The sequence below is a fragment of the Mobula hypostoma genome, chromosome 6 (assembly GCF_963921235.1).
Source record: "Mobula hypostoma chromosome 6, sMobHyp1.1, whole genome shotgun sequence".
Classification (NCBI taxonomy): domain Eukaryota; kingdom Metazoa; phylum Chordata; class Chondrichthyes; order Myliobatiformes; family Myliobatidae; genus Mobula; species Mobula hypostoma.
The window spans coordinates 184,274,448-184,291,356 of NC_086102.1; the positions used below are offsets into that span (position 1 = coordinate 184,274,448).

The 16,909-nt window shown below is 43.1% G+C and overlaps 1 protein-coding gene across 1 annotated transcript in view; it reads left to right on the forward strand.

The window, feature by feature from the left end:
• Positions 1-16,909, forward strand: part of tgfbr2l (transforming growth factor beta receptor-like) — a 107,931-nt gene that overhangs the window by 78,428 nt on the left and 12,594 nt on the right. Inside the window, exon 5 of the mRNA XM_063052423.1 lies at positions 99-240. Within this exon, the coding sequence (XP_062908493.1) occupies positions 99-240 (142 nt within the window). The remainder of the gene's footprint in view (positions 1-98; positions 241-16,909) is intronic.

Sequence of the window (16,909 nt, forward strand, 5' to 3'; positions counted from 1 at the left end):
ACCACAAAGAATGGAACATTATTTATGGTTATTTTATTGTTACTACATTCAATGGTCATAGAGTGCTTGGAAACAAAATGTATTATCTTGTTGAACAGGTTGGCACAGCCAGGTACATGGCACCTGAAGTTTTGGAATCTCGTGTTAACCTGGAAGATCTTGAATCATTTAAGCAGATGGATATGTACTCCATGGCCTTGGTATTGTGGGAGATGGCATCTCGGTGTGAGGCCATTGGAGGTAAGATCAATTCAGTTCATCAAATATATATGCATGAATAACACAAAGAAAATGCTATTATATGAGAAATAAATGGAGAAATATAAATGCAAAGTAAGCTCAGTGACCAGCTATGAGGATTCCTTTTTCATCATATATGATGCTTACACGATGTACTTTAAATAAGACCATAAGACATAAGAACAGAGTTGGGCCATTCAGCCCATCATACCTGCTCTGTCATTTCATCATGGCTGATCTATTTCTTTCTCAGTCCCATTCCCCCCATAACGTTTCATGCCCTGACTAATCAAGAATCTATCAGCCTCCTCCTTAAATGCACCCAATGACCTGGCGTTCACAGCCACCTGTGGCAATGAATTCCACAGATTCACCACTCTCTGACGAAGGAAATTCCTCCTCATCTTCGTTATAAATAGACGCCCCTCTATTTTGAGGCTGTGCTGTTTAGTCCTAGACTCCCCCATATCCACACTCTCTAGTATTGGTACTAGGCTTCAGTAGGTTTCAATAAGGCCACCTCTCATTCTTCTGATATCTCTCATAGCTTTTGGGAATCAAACAGCAATACCGGTATCTTCTCATGCTGTTCATCACTTTGTTTTCAGTTCTGTATCATACTTGAGTTTGCATGTTGCACTGATTAATTTTTGATATTCAAGATATCAGTAAATCTAATTCAGATAAAGAGATCTCAGCCCAAAGTATCCTTTACAAAGCCTCAGCATCACTTGTATTCAGCTCTTGTATTCTAGACCTCTCGAAAGGAATGCTAACATGGCATTTGCCTTCCTCACCACCAACTCAGCCTGCAAGTTAACCTTTAGGGTGTTTTGCTCAAGGACTCCCAAGTCCCTTTGCATGTCAGACTTTTGGATTTTCTTCCCATTTAGAAAATAGTCCGCACATTTATTTCTACTACCAAAGTGCACAACCATGCATTTCATTTGCCACTTCCTTGCCCATTCTCCTAATCTGCCTAAGTCCTTCTGCATCCTACCTGCTTCCTCAACACTACCTGCCCCTCCACCAATCTTTGTATCATCTGCAAACTTGGCAACAAAGCCATCTATTCCATCATCTAAATCATTTATATACAAGAAGTGTAGAAAAGAAGTGGTCCCAACACCGACCCCTGCGGAACACCACTAGTCACTGGCAGCCAACCAGACAAGGATCCTTTTATTCCCAATCAGCCAGTGCTCTAACCATCTCAGTAACTTTCCAGTAATAGTACGGGCTCTTAACTTGGTAAGTAGCCTCATGTGTGGCAGCTTGTCAAAGGCCTTCTGGAAGTCCAAATATACAACATCCACTGCATCCCCTTTATCTATCCTACTTGTAATCTCCTCAAAGAATTCCAACAGGTTCATCAGGCAGGATTTTCCCTTAAAGAAACCATGCTGACTTTGTCCTATCTTGTCCTGTGCCATCAAGTACTCCATCACCTCATTTCTAATGCTGTCACAATCTCTAATGCTACCTCCTTCAGAACCCTAGGGTGCAGTTCATCTGGTCCTGGTGACATATTTACTTATAGGTCTTTCAGCTTTTTGAGCACATTTTCCCTTAGAAATAGTAACTGCACCCACTTCTCTTCCTTCACACTCTACAACATCTGGCACACTGCTAGTGTCTTCTGCAGTGAAGACTGATGCAAACTACTGCCATCTCCTTGTCCCCCATTATTATTTCTCCTGCCTCATTTTCTAGTGGCCCTATATCCACTCTCATCTCTCTTTTATTTTTACATACTTGAAAAAGCTTTTCCTATCCAGCCCAAATACTACAGCTCAAAGTTGGGTCTTTGCTTTATTGCTGCTATCCATTATGTATGTTTCATAGTGCTAACTATAAAATATGGAACAGACTTAAAAGATTGTATTCAATTGTAAACAACGTAGGACAGCAGAAACCTGATTGAATAATGACTTACCAACTGGAAGGGACAGGCGATGGGGGTATAAACACCACCAGACTAGACATGCCCAGACATCATCCCTGATGAAGGTGGCAGAGAGTTTGTCATCGAAACGCTGGTTAAAATTGATACTTGGACCCAGATGGAAGCCCGAGAAGAGTTTATTTGTTATATATGCCGGGAAAGCACTAGATCCTTTTTCACTTACCTCTACGGGGAGAAAGTTCACCTCAATATTTGTTGCTTTGAATCATTGCGTAAAGAGAAGATGTGGTTTCTTTGTTCCTTAACCTTCTTCTGAGATGCCAGGACAAAGACGTCATCCCTAAGTTCATGAGGTTGCGTTCTGCAGTGGTTTCTCCAGCGGCCAAACACATTCTACGATGAGCTAGCCAAGGGTTGATTGGGGAGTGTGTCCATTGTATTAGATCCACTCTGGACATCAACGTGAACAGACAACTGTCTCTTCACCTGGAATTGTCAACCCTCTTGTTGCCTTGTGATTGGGAGAACATCGACAGGTCCATCGCTGCCCAAGGTGAACTAGTTGCACAAAGGAACACTGCGAGACAGGTCAGAAAATACAACAAACTATCCAGAAAACGTGTAGCCATCCCGCCATTGGACCCAGCAATGATTGTCATCAATAAAACTGGGCAAAGCATCGACAGGGTGACTAAATCGGTCCTCGCTAAGGGGCTAAACTTAGCTCTGGTCCCCAGAGCTGTCGGGATGACATTGGAGGAGTAGAGCAAACAATCCGAAAACTACCACCGGACTCCACAGAGGAGGAAGGATAGAAGTGTACGTGGCTGTTGTGCTGAAGCCAGACATTACAAAAGGAGAGCGACTAGCCCTCCAGCAACTACAGCGAAGCCCAGTTACCATGGTTTTACTAGCGGGCAATGGAAATGCAATGTTCCTGATGTCCTCACACCCTAAAAGCTTCTTCAGATATGTCAGTGATACATTTATAGTGTGGCCACATGGACTTCAGACACTCCAGCAATTCCACGACCATCTGAACAGTATACATCCAAGCATTCAATTTACGATGGAGATGGAGCAGAATGATTGCCTGCCGTTCCTGGACTTTCTAATACGACGGAAACCGGACGGTAGCCTTGGACATGGCATCTGTTGGAAACACACTCACATGGACTTATACCTCAACAACAACAGCCACCAGCACTCCCCCCAATGTAGAGCAGTTCTTTCTACTTCGATTAACCCTGCAAAAACTATTTTGGACCTGGAGAGTCTCCATGAGTAAATAAGATGATTACACATGACTTTCCTACAGAATGGCTATGAGGTGAGGGAAATCAATCGGGCCCTTAAAAGGGCCAACAGAAATGCCAGGAATACTTACAATGAGGGGAACCTGTCGCTACTGCCTATCTTCCCTATATTTCCACAGTTTCTGGAAGGATCATCAGGATCCTGAAGAAATACTGGATTAACACCAGCCACAAACTCACAAAGAAGCTCAAATCACAGCTTATGTGGGTCAAAGATGACCTGGGACTCAGAATGGCTGGCGTTTGCTGGATTCCCTGTGAATACAGAGCACTGTATATGGGCCTGACGGGATGCACAGTGGAAACATGCATCAAGGAGCACAGGAGGTGTATCGATTTCAGTTACCCAGAGAAATCGGCGGACATTGCATTCGCAGTGGCCATAGGATTGACTTCGACAGCACAAAACTGCTGTGCTGCACTAATGGCTTTTGGAACTACCTGGTGAAGGGAGCCACTGAAATAAAACTAGAAGAAAAGAATTTTAACAAAGGCAAAATAAGAACTGGAATGTAATTATAAACAAGATGGCACAGCGGAAACCTGATTGGATGAGGACTGACCAATTATGAAGGACAGACAATGGGGGTGTAAAGACCGCCGGACTAGACATGCCCAGGCATCATCCCTGATGAAGATGGCAGTGTTTGTCAGTGAAACGTCGGTTAAAATTGATAATTGTACCCGGCTGGAAGCTCAATAAGAGTTTATTCGTCATGTATGCCATGAAAGCACTCGATCCTTTTCCAGTTAAAGGATATCAACCATAGGAAAGCTAAACTCTAGCAAAAATATATATGCATTAAAATATTTATAACTAGGTTCCGTTAAAAACACAGCACATATAATGCAAACATCCAGTCCTTTGGGAGGCAAATGTTTGAAAATATCCTTATATAGAATTAAACTTCCTGGCAACTTAATATTATTATTTTAAATGTATTATAAAAATGGAGTATTTATTTTTAACATACCACTCTTATTACAAGCAAGTTTGTCTTTTCTGATTTATTGAATCCAGCTGGGGTGCATTGATTTACCAACGCCGAACCTGTCATTAAAGAGGTTGTATTTTAGCTCATCAGTGACATCGAGTGGTAATGTTGTATTAGAACACCCTGATAACAGAGCTGTATCTCCCAGGTACAAATAAAGTCAAATTCAAGCTTACTATCATCTGTGTAAGTACATCTATGCATAGGTCAGTGAAAAAAATTACTTGCAACTGGATCACAGGCACCATTGCAAGAGATAAACAACAAGAAAAACATAAATTAAACAACATTCTTCAAGAGAAATGACTATCGCTGTCATAGGAAAACAGCATCCATCATCGCAGATCCTCACCTCCCAGGCCATGCACTTCTCTCACTGCTGCCATCAGGTAGAAGGTACAAGAGCCTCAGGACTCACACCACCAGGGTCAAGAACAGTTACTACCCCACAACCATCAGCCTCTTGAATGAAAGTGGATAACTACACTCACTTGCCCATCCATTGAGATTTTCCCACAACCAATGATCTCATTTTAAGGACTCTGTACCTTGTTATTTCATTTTCTCGTTATTTATTGTGATTTATTTACATTTGCATTTGCATAGTTTGTTGTCTTCTGCACTCTGGTTGATCTTTCACCGATCCTGTTATCGTTACTATTCTATAGATTTGCTGAGTCTGCCCACGGGAAAATGAAACTCGGGGTTGTATGTGGTGACATATATGTACTCTGATAATAAAATATACTTTGAACTTTGAACTCAATTAGAACAAAAAAGGTCCATTGTAGTGCAGAGTGATCAGATTGTTGCTTTACTGAGGCAGTGATTGGGGTTGCACTAGCTGTTTGTGATCCTGGTGGTGAAATGGTTTATTTATTGTACTTGTTTTCTATATTGCTCATATAGATTAATTAATTACAACAGTGCATTGAGGTAGTACTTGGTAAGATAGTAACAGATTGCGGAGTAGTGTTATTGTTACAGAGAAATTGTAGGGCGAAGTTGTGTGTGGGGCTACAGGTTTGTGCACCTGTCACCCAATGAGAGCTGCAAGATGGCACGGTCCAGTTGGTGGGAATCTTTGACGATACATGCTACCTTCTTAAGGCAGCACCTTCTGTAGCTTCTTCAGAATTTGGGGAGGAATGCGCATGGTGTTTGGGTTGAGTTCACTACTGAACTACTATCTTATTATGCTTGTGCACATTCGAATTACCATACCAGATATTGCGACTGTTTATTGTTCGCACAAGAAACACTGTGACTGAGTAATGGAGGTAATATCATGAAGCGTTGCCTCCCGTGCCCCTACAGGGTGAATCCACTCTTGTGCGCTGGCAAAACACACGTGAAGTCACAACATCTGGCTGAATGTGTATGTGTATGTGGCAGAAGTCTTTTCTGAAACCTATTAACAAAGGCTCCTGCTCATTGACGGGCTTTTAGTGATGTGGTTGCTAGGACTGGAAGAGGGGTAGAGGGTGAATGGAGGGGGTTGGTGTCACTCTGTTCAGCAGATGTGGGTGAGGGGGAAGAAACAGTAATGTGAATTAAAGTTCTATTTAAACATTTAATTACAATGTCAATGGATCAATCATTGGATATTTCATAGAACATAGAACAGTACAGCACAATGCAGGCCTGTCAGCTCACAATGTTGTGCCAAACTTTTAACTACTCTAAGATCAATCCAATCCTTCCCTCATACATAGCCCTCCATATTTCCATTACCCATGTACCTATCCAAGAGTTTCTTAAATATCTTAATGTATGTGCTTCTACAACCACCTTTCTCTAGGTTCCTCACACACACCGCTCTCTGTGTAAAGAAGATGTTCAGTACCGCTGATGTTACCCACCCCCCCATACTTTCCTACAATCACTTTAAGATTATGCCCCTGGTGTTAGCTAATTCTAACCTGGGGAAAATGTCTCTGGCTACCCACCCAATCTATGCCTCTTATCATCTTGTACACGTTTGTCAAGTTGTCTCTCATCCTCTTCTCTCCAAAGAGAAAAGCCCTAGCTTGCTCAACCTACCTTCATAAGACATGCTCTCTGATCCAGGCAGTACCCTGGTTAATCTCCTCTGCACCCTCTCTAAAGCTTCCGCATCCTTCCTGTAATGAAGCAACCAGAAATGAACACAATATTCAAAATGTGGTCCAACCACAATTTTATAGAGCTGCAACATTACCTCATGGCCCTTGAACTCAATTCCCCAACTAATGAAGGCCAACACAATTTCCACCTTCTTAATCACCCAATTAACCTGCATGACAACTTTGAGGGACTATGGACGTGGACCTCAAGGTCACTCTGTTCCTCCACACTGTAAGGATCCTGCCATTAACCCTGTATTCTGCCTTCCAATCTGACCTTCCAAGGTGAAAGATTTACAAAGTATTTTACTCTTTCCCAAGTGTATGGATATAAGTTCACAGGTCAACAAAAATTAGATTATTTTAACAACTTGATTAAATGTTTCAGGAAAGTATTTCTCCCTTTGGTCCTCATACTATTAAGGTTAGAGCTGCAATGACCCAGGTTTGATCATGAGGTGCCATACTGTCTTTGTGATCATGTGGGTTTCTTCCAGCTGCTCCAGTCTGTGCAAAATGCAATCATGTGCAGGTTTGTGGGTTATTCGGCCACCATAAGTTGCCTCTCATGCAGGCATTCCCAACCAGCTGTCCACGGATCCTTCCATTAATAGTAAGGCTCCATGGCATAAGAAAGGTTGGGCACCCTTGCTCTCGTGTGTGGGTGAGAGATAGAACCTGAGGAGCCGTTGGGAGCACGGGGAGATAAAGGGGGTTAGCATTGGATTCGTGTAAGTGAGAGGTTGGTGGGCTCGTTTCTATGCTGCGTCTCTCTATAAATCTGACTCCGCAACAATTACAAGGGTTGTCTCTCAAGGGCATTTAATCAGAGATGGTTCACAAGTGCTGGAAGTCGTCGAGTACTTAGATAAGTGGCTGTTATTAAAAGAGAGCCAAGACATTGTTTTCACTGACTATTCCACCATGTGATAGCATACTCTTACATAATGGGTCGTCCAAGAGGTCCACAGCCTTGTCATAGGGTTTGGAGCCTTGCACGCCTCAATGACCCAGAGAGCTATGCTGGCTGGAGACGGCTTTATGCTTTGACACTTGGTAGGGTCACCCATGCCAAACGAGTCAAAGGGTAGAGGCTCGAATAAGAGTAGTCCACCAGGTTCAGGGGTTCAACTCGGGGTAACAACCCTGAATGGTAAAACAGTTTGATACAGAAACAACAATGAAGAATTTTCTATACTGTATCAGTATTCCTGAATCTCCACCCAGGACTTCAAGATTCAAGATTAATTTATTATCAAAGAATGTATAAATTATACAACCTTGAGGTTTGCTTGCTCACAGGTACCTACAAATCAAGAAACCTCAAGGAACCCAATTTAAAAAAAAAGAATAAAAATAAAAATAAAAGACTTAACACCTGACAAACAAAAGAAAAAAAATATATATAAATTATTCAAATAGTTGAAGTGAACAACGGTAGCATTCTGAACCAAAATTGAGTTGTCAAATCCGAACCCTGGAATAGCTCAGAGTAGGCCCAAAGCCTCGTTTATCAGTTCATTATCTTAGCAGGCACAGAGCATAGCAGCTAGGGCAGTCTTCATAGCCTCAGTACCATGGAGATTACCATCACAGAGAGCGAGCAAAGTCAGCTCTCGTAATTGACAGTAGTGAAAACCAAGATGACTGACATGATGAAGGAAGCCCTGAACACCGCCAGAGAGGAAGGATCTTCATTGCTGCCCTAAATGTCAGTGGCATAAGTAAGAGAGTAAGAGACAGAATGGGTATTTAAGAATACTACAAATAATAGATGGTAAAAGGCTGGCTGGATTTGGCTGAGCAAAATATGATATTTTAGGATATGACCCAAAATCTCTCATCTGTGAATTGATTAATTTCCACAATCAATGTGTTGGCAATATTCTCCACAGAAGTGGTTTGCCATTGCCTTCTTCTGGGCAGTGTCTTTACAACAGGGGTAGCCCTAGCCACGATCAATACTCTTCAGAGATTGTTTGCCTGGCATTAGTGGTCGCATAACCAGGATTTGTGATTTGCACCAGCAGCTCATACAACCATCCACCACCTGCTCCCATGGCTTCACGTGACCCTGCACTAGACAGACACACAAAATGCTGGAGGAACTCAGCAAGTCAGGCAGCATCTATGGAGAGGTATAAAGAGTCGACGTTTCAGGCCGAGACACTTCATCAGGATTGGAAGGGGGAAGAAGCCAGAATAAGAAGGGGGAGGGCAAGGAGTTCAAGCAAGATGATAGATGAAGCCCGCTGAGGGGAGGGGAGGTGGATGGGGGGTAGAGTGATGAAGTGAATAGCTGGGAGGTGGAAAAGTAAAGGACTGAAAACGAAGGAATCTGATTGATGTCGAGAGTGGACCATGGGAGAAAGGGAAGGAAGAGGGGCAGCAGAGGGAGATGATAGACAGAGGGAAATGAGTTTAAGAGAAGGGGTAGGAGGTAATTTTACTGTGGATTTCCAGCATCTGTAGAATCTGTTATGTTTATGATTTGCACTAGGTAGATTTTTCTCCCCAACAACTTTATTGACAGCAGGCAGTATCTGTTCCCTATTTGCTCCATTTCTAAAAGGGTCTATTGATCTTCTACATTTCCAGATGTCTATCTAAGCTAATATTCTTACAGATAACTAGCAATTTAGTTGTAATGTGAAGCCAGTACTGAAATAAAAGAAAGAAAAAAGAAAACATTATACTTCAAAATATTCATATTAGAATTTCAGTGACAGAAAACGATTACACAATTAAATTGAGTAAGTTTCCTTTAGTTTAACCGACACCATAGATGGAGGCCCCAGAATTGGTTTTTACTGTTTTACTGTGAGGCATACAATAAAGGAAAATACCATTTACTTCTATTGTTTGTCAACACATTGCAAAACATATCACAATCGTGAACTATTTTTGAAATGTAATTGATGCTATAATGAGTTTGGCAGCAACTCGAACAGACAATGCCACTGTTAGAGACCATAGAACATAGAACACAGAAAAGTACAGCACAGTGCAGGCCCTTCGGCCCACAATGTTGTGCCGACCCTCAAACCCTGCCTCCTATATAAGCCCCCACCTTAAATTCCTCCATATACCTGTCTAGTGGTCTCTCAAATTTCACTAGTGTATCTGCCTCCACCACCGACTCAGGCAGTGCATTCCACGCACCAACCACTCTCTTGAGTAAAAAACCTTCCTCTAATATCCCCCTTGAACTTCCCACCCCTTACCTTAAAGCCATGTCCTCTTGTACTGAGCAGTGGTGCCCTGGGGAAGAGGCGCTGGCTATCCACTCTATCTATTCCTCTTATTATCTTGTACACTATGCACAGAGAGTTATCCTGTATGCTGCACCCTTGGGTCAATCCAATAATAATGTTCAAAAAGCTGAAGAAATATATTTGATCCTTTATTAGCAACTAGAAAAACATAGAGTTTTGAAGCGATAAAACTCATGACACTGAAGCCAGGTGTGGTGGTGAATATCGGTAGCTCAGGTTGAGGCATTTGACGTTGCAGCGTTCTTGGAAAGCTTGCAGACGTTTCATCACCAGTCAAAGTCTCTATCAAAGTGCACAGTTGTTGCTGTTTCTCTCTGTGAATGCTCGTGTGTATATAGGCCACCGTTCACTTACCTCGGTCCTAATTGGCTATCCTTTCACAGCATAACAACCACACACAAGCCAACGGCGACTTTAAGGAAGCTTGTCTCAAGAACCAAGGTATCAGTAAAGACCACTGACAAACTCAGTGTGGTGTACAGGATCACTTGTGGAGACTGCAACAAGAACTACGTCGGCCACTCAGGACGTAAACTCTCAACTCGTTTACGGGAACACAAGCTGCCGGTACGGTTACATGATCCACTGTCACTGAGCTCGGTACACGAAGGCCGAGAAGGACACCACTTTAACTGGGATACTGCAGAGGTTCTGGCGCAGCATGAAAATTTTTAGAAGCGTGGTTCTCTTCTGATAATTCCATAAACAAACATATTGAAATAGAACCCTAAGAGCAAATGGAGAGCAAACCAATAGAATTCAAAGGTCAACTGAAGGGGTGGCCTATCAGGACAAAGGCAAGCAAATAGGGGCCTATATGAACGTGAAAACTCCCAGACAGAAACACTAACAACTGCACACTGAGGATGTCACCGCGACCGGTCATGAAACGTCTGCAAGCTAATTGCCAAGCTCGACGAACACCACAATATCAAATAAAGCTAGCAATATGAAATGTACTTCAGTGAAGTCAAGTAGAGTTAAGCAATTTGAAATGTAACTAAATTGTCAACAAAAGATATGACAGCTGGTGGTTCCCAGCTCTAAATTGTCCGGAAGAAAGCATGGTTACTAACTAACCCACCACTGTACCATGTGACCAACGACAGTAATAAACACACAACACAGAGTACAATGCAGATAGGAAACAGATGCATGGCTCCTACAGAGGAAAGAACATAAAATGAAGGGGTTACATTTATACATCACTTGCTGACACTTTCTGGACTTCCCATGGGCTTTAGAGTTACTGATCTACTTTGTTGTATGCTGGTTGCTATAATTGAAAATAAGAAACATGAATAACAAGTAATTATCGGCATACTGCTTCTGATAGAAGTAATTGAGTGGGGTGTGGTGAGGAGAAGGAATGTTGGGCAGGACACTTAAAGAAATCATTGTTGTGGTTTATTTTAATTCTGTTGCCAATATCTTATTCAAAGCTGGTTGGCTGGACCACAATTTAGAACCTCAGTCAAAAGAAAATAAATCAAAGTTCAAAGTAAATTTATTATCAAAATGGTACCATATACAATCCTAAGATTTATTTTCTTGTGGGCGTAATCAAAAAAATCTATAGACTGATCACAATAGCAGAAACAATGGGCGTTCAGCCAGGGTGTAGAAGACAACAAAATGCAAATACAAAAAGAAATGTGACCCTCAGGCTCGGCCAGCACGTGTTCGTCTGGGAGAAGACAACTTCTGGCCTCACCAAACTGAGAAATCTCGTTTGTGTGGATGCTGCGTGATGTGTTGCCGGGTTACAAATCCATACTGCAAAATATCAGACAGTACACCGTATGCAATTAACTGATTGAACTTTATAAATCTTACTTTGAATATAGGATTAGTAAAGAAAAGAAAAAGAAAAAGGGCCCATTTTAAGAGAAAAGTCAAAAGTGCACATTGGAGTTCACATATACGGCCATTCATCAACCTCCGCACGTCGCCGACCTTCGGACCCTCGTTCCTGGTCCACTCCATCCAGTGGTCTCCCAGCTCTCTCCACACGCGTCTTCCTTCTTCCCCTCTCACCGACAAAAGACCGCAAAAATCTCTCTTCCAGACTCACAAGAAAGAACAACAGCATTCCAAAACCCCGTTAACTCTAGTCATAACCCAAACATTGCTGCTACAGCGAAGCCATTACATTATCAGTGAAACCTTACAGCATGTTACAGACAGAAATAATAATAATAAATAAACAATAACTATCAAGGACATGAGATGACGATTCTTTGAAAGTGTTGTGGGGATATTTCAATGATGGGGCAAGTGAAGTTATGTCCTTTGGCTCAGGAGCCTGATGGTTGAGAGGTGATAACTGTTTCTGAACGTGTGGTGTGATTCCTGAGGCTCCTGTACCTTCTACCTGATTCTAAGTGCAGCATCCCCTTAGAATTTATTAATCTAGGTTGTGATTATGGGACATTCTTGAGTAGATCAGAAGATAGATGACCTTATAATTAGTTAATGCAGTGCAGTCTTGACTCAAAATGAAAGTAATCCCTACAGATAATTCCTGTCACATGCTTTATGAGAACAGCCTTTTATTTTAAGTATGAATGCTTCCACGGACTTTAGAACAGATTCATTGTATTATAGAGTCACAGTGGCACTTTGAAACAGCCGTTCTCCCTTGCTTGGTCTTTCATCTTCAATGTGAACATTGGAGAGAAAGTGAAAGCATCAAATGTCAACAGACATATCACGTACAGTACATGTGAATCTAATTGGCATCAAGCCTGTGATCTGTGTTTGAACAATTCCTAGCAGTTATCCTGAGTTAGACTTTTCTGAATAATATAAAGGGGAATCACAAACAGGAGGCAGTCTGCAGATGCTGGAAATCCAGAGCAACACCAACAGAGCACTGGAGGAACTCAGCAGGTCAGACCGTGTCTATGGAAAAAAGGAAACAGTCAACATTTTGGGCCGAGACCCTTCATCAGGACTGAGAGAGAAGTGGGGGGGGGGGAGGTGTCTGAATTAAAAGGGGAAGGGAGGAGAAAGAGGCTAGCCGGGACATGATAGGTGAAGCCAGGTGGGTGGGAAAGGTCAAGGTCTGAAGATAAAAGAACCTGATTGGAGAGGAGGGTGGACAACAGGAGAAAGGGATTCCCATTCCCATTCCCACAAGTGCTACACCTGTCCCTACACCTCCTTTCTTGCCACCACTCAGGGCCCCAAACAGTCCTTCCAGGTGAGGCAACACTTCACTTGTGAGTCTGTTGGGGTCACCTATTGCATCCGGTGCTCCCGGTGCGGCCTCCTCTACATCGGTGAAACCCGACGCAGATTGGGGGACTGCTTCGTCGAGCACCTCCGCTCCGTCCGCCAAAACAGACAGGATCTCCCAGTAGCCACCCACTTCAACTCTGCTTCCCATTCCCATTCAGATATGTCCATACATGGCCTCCTCTACTGCCATGATGAGGCTAAACTCAGGTTGGAGGAGCAACACCTCATATATCGTCTGGGTAGTCTCCAGCTCCTTGGTATGAACATAGAATTCTCTAACTTCCGGTAATTCCCTCCCCCTCCCTTCCTCTATCCCCATGTCACTCTGCCCCCTCCCCCAGCTGCCTACCATCTCCCTCATGGTTCCACCTGCTTCTACTCCCCATTGTGTTTTCCCTATTCCATCTTCACCTTTCCTGCCTATCACCTCCCTGCTTCCCCTCCGCCACCCCTTTATCTTTCCCCTTACTGGTTTTTCACCTGGAACCTACCAGCCTTCTCCTTCCCACCCTCCCCCCACCTCCTTTATAGGGCCTCTGCCCCTTCCCTCTACAGTGCGAATGAAGGGTTCCGGCCCGAAACGTCGACCGATCTTTTCCACGGGTGCTGCCCAACCTACTGAGTTCCTTCAGCGTGTTTTGAGTATTCCCATTCCCATTCCCTTTCTCACATGTCGATCCATGGCCTCCTCCTGTTCCAGGATGAAGCCACCCTCAGAGTGGAAGAGCGACACCTTATATTCCAGCTGGGTAGCCTCCAACCTGATCATATTTCTCCTTCCAGTGAACAGACGAGACCTCATGCTTAATAATTGACTCCAACAACTTCCCAACCACTGAGGTCAGGCTACCAGGCCAATAGTTTCCTTTCTTCTGCCTCGCTCCCTTCTTGAAGAGTGGAGTGACATTTGCAATTTTTCAGTCTTCCGGAATCATTCCAGAATCTAGTGATTCTTGAAAGATCGTTACTAATGCCTGCACAATTTCTTCACCCACCGCGTTCAGAACCCTGGGGTATAATCCTTTCCTACCCACCTGACTTCACCTATCACCCTCCAGCTAGCTTCCGTCCCCTCCCCCCACCTGTTTATTCAGGCATCTACCCACTTCTCTCTCAGTCCTGAAGAACAGTTTAGGCCTGAAATGTCGACTGTTTACTCTTTTCCATAGATGCTGCCTGACCTGCTGAGTTCCTCCAGCATCTTGTGTGTGTTACTTTGGATTTCTAGCATCTGCAGAACCTCTTGTGCTTCATTTCCATAGAAGCTGCCTGACCTGCTGAGTTCCTCCAGCATTTTATGTGTGTTGCTATGGTAATAAGGGGTGTTTGAATTAAGACAGGCAACAATAGGACCAACTGAGTCAGTTAATGGATTTTTATTTTACCCAAGTGAATATCTCAAATTTCAAATTCAAAGTAAATTTATTATCAAGGTTCATATATTGCATGATATATAACCCTGAGATTCGTTTTCTTGCGGACATTCTCAATAAATCCAAGAACCGTAATAGAATTAATGAAAGACTGCACCCAACAGGATGGACAAACAACCAATGTGCAAAGGCCAACACACTCTGTAAATACAAAAGGAAAATGAAACAATTATAAAAAATAAATAAGCAATAAATATCGAGAACATGAGATGAAAAGTCCTTGAAAGTGAGTCAGTAGTTTGTGGGAACAGTTCAGTGATGGGGTGGGTGAAGCTGAGTGAAGTTAACCCCACTGGTTCAAGAGCCTGGTGGTTGAGGGGTAATAACTATTCCTGAACCTGGCGGTGTGAGTCCTGAGGCTCCTGTTCCTTCTTCCTGGTGGCAGCAGTAGGAAGTGAGCATGACCTGGATGTTGGAGACCCTGGTGAGGAAGCTGCTCTCCTGTGACAATGCTCTGTGTAGATGTGCTCAATGGTTGGGATAATGTTGCCCGTGATGGACTGGGCCATATCCACTACTTCTTGTAGGATTTTCTTCTAAACATACTCCAAGGTGTGTACTTAATTGGCATATGCCTGCCAGGTATAGTTGTGGTTGCTATGTTATTAAGTTATGGTGTTATGTTGTTAAGGTTAGTCTAGTTCCGTATTTTTCTTTAAAAACACCCAAAGAAGAAATTCACTTGTACCAATCATCAACCCAAATAAAGGCATGAGAGGAGTACCTCTTTTCAGAATGACGTCAGTTAGAAGTACCAAATTACACAGAAGAATCTTCAACCTAAGTATAATTTCCTACATCAAGTTCCTGTGATTCCCTCTGATCAAGCATATTGGCTCATACGATCACTTCCTCTAGTGCTCTAACATGCAAACAAGTCCTGCAAGAGAGGTTTTTAGTCTGAGCAACCATCTTCATAAACACAAGAGATTCTGCAGATGCCGGAAATCCAAAGTAACACATTGAAAATACCAGAGCAACTCAGCAGGTCAGGCAGTTTTTATGGAAGTGAAACTGGAGGATGAGAGGTTGGGGAAGTCCAGAACAAGGGGTCACAGTTTGAGGATAAAGGAGAAGCCTTTTAGGACCGAGATTAGGAAAAACTTCTTCACACAGAGAGTGGTGAATCTGTGGAATTCTCTGCCACAGCAAACAGTTGAGGCCAGTTCATTGGCTATATTTAAGAGGGAGTTAGATATGGCCCTTGTGGCTACGGGGATCAGGGGGTATGGAGGGAAGGCTGGGGCAGGGTTCTGAGTTGGATGATCAGCCATGATCATAATACATGGCGGTGCAGGCTCGAAGGGCCGAATAGCCTACTCCTGCAGCTATTTTCTATGTTTCTATGTTTCTAAGACAATGAGAGGCATTGATGGTGTGGATAGTCAGAGGCTTTTTCCCAGGGCTGAAATGCCTAACATGAGAGGGCATAGTTTTAAAGTGCTTGGAAATAGGTACAGAGGAAATGTCAGGGGTAAGTTTTTTTACGCAGAGTGTGGTGAGTGCGTGGAATGAGCTGCCGGCAGCGGTGGTGGAGGCGGAAATGATAGGGTCTTTTAAGAGACTCCTGGATAGGTACATGGAGCTTAGAAAAATAGAGGACTATGGGTAACCCTAGGTAGTTCTAAGGTAAGGACATGTTCGACACAGCTTTGTGGGCCGAAGGGCCTGTATTGTGCTGTAGGTTTGCTATGTTTCTGTTTCTAAACCCACGAGATTCTGCAATGCTGATAATCCAAAGCATCACATCCAAAAACTGGAGGAGCTCAACAGGTCAGGCAGCATCTGTGGAAAATGAACAAACAGTTGACATTTCAAGCCGAGACCTTACGTCAGGATATTTTTAAATTTTATTGTTTATTTTTAGATGGTGATACCCCACAGTATTGGCCCATTGGGTCCGCACTGCCCAATCACGTCCATGTGACATTCCTGTATCACTTTGGCAGATGCAGTGCCTTTATTAAACAGAAATATGAACGATGATCAGCAACTTTAGATTCATTACATTGAGGTTGGGAATCTGTGTTTGAGGTCCCTTGGCACTGAGGTGATCCACTGGTTGTGTGGTACAGAGCCAGGAAGTGTCTCACTCCGCGTGCTCAATTCATAATTCCTGATCAGTACCATGACCTCGAGCAGCAGAAGAACTTGGCTTGGAATCTTTAAGTTGGAATACAGCACTTCTGATCACTGTTTCCTTACCTCTGCCAATATTTTGTGTCCTCTAACATATATCAAGCAGTTTTGGAACTGGTGTCTTTTATCTCCTTTTTATCCGTTTTCAATATGAATGAACTTGTCCTACTCCTGTCCTTTGTGTTCATTTTTCATATGCACATATTTTATACTGTAAAAGTCCTGCCCTGGTTTGTCCTGCCAAAATGCATCACCTC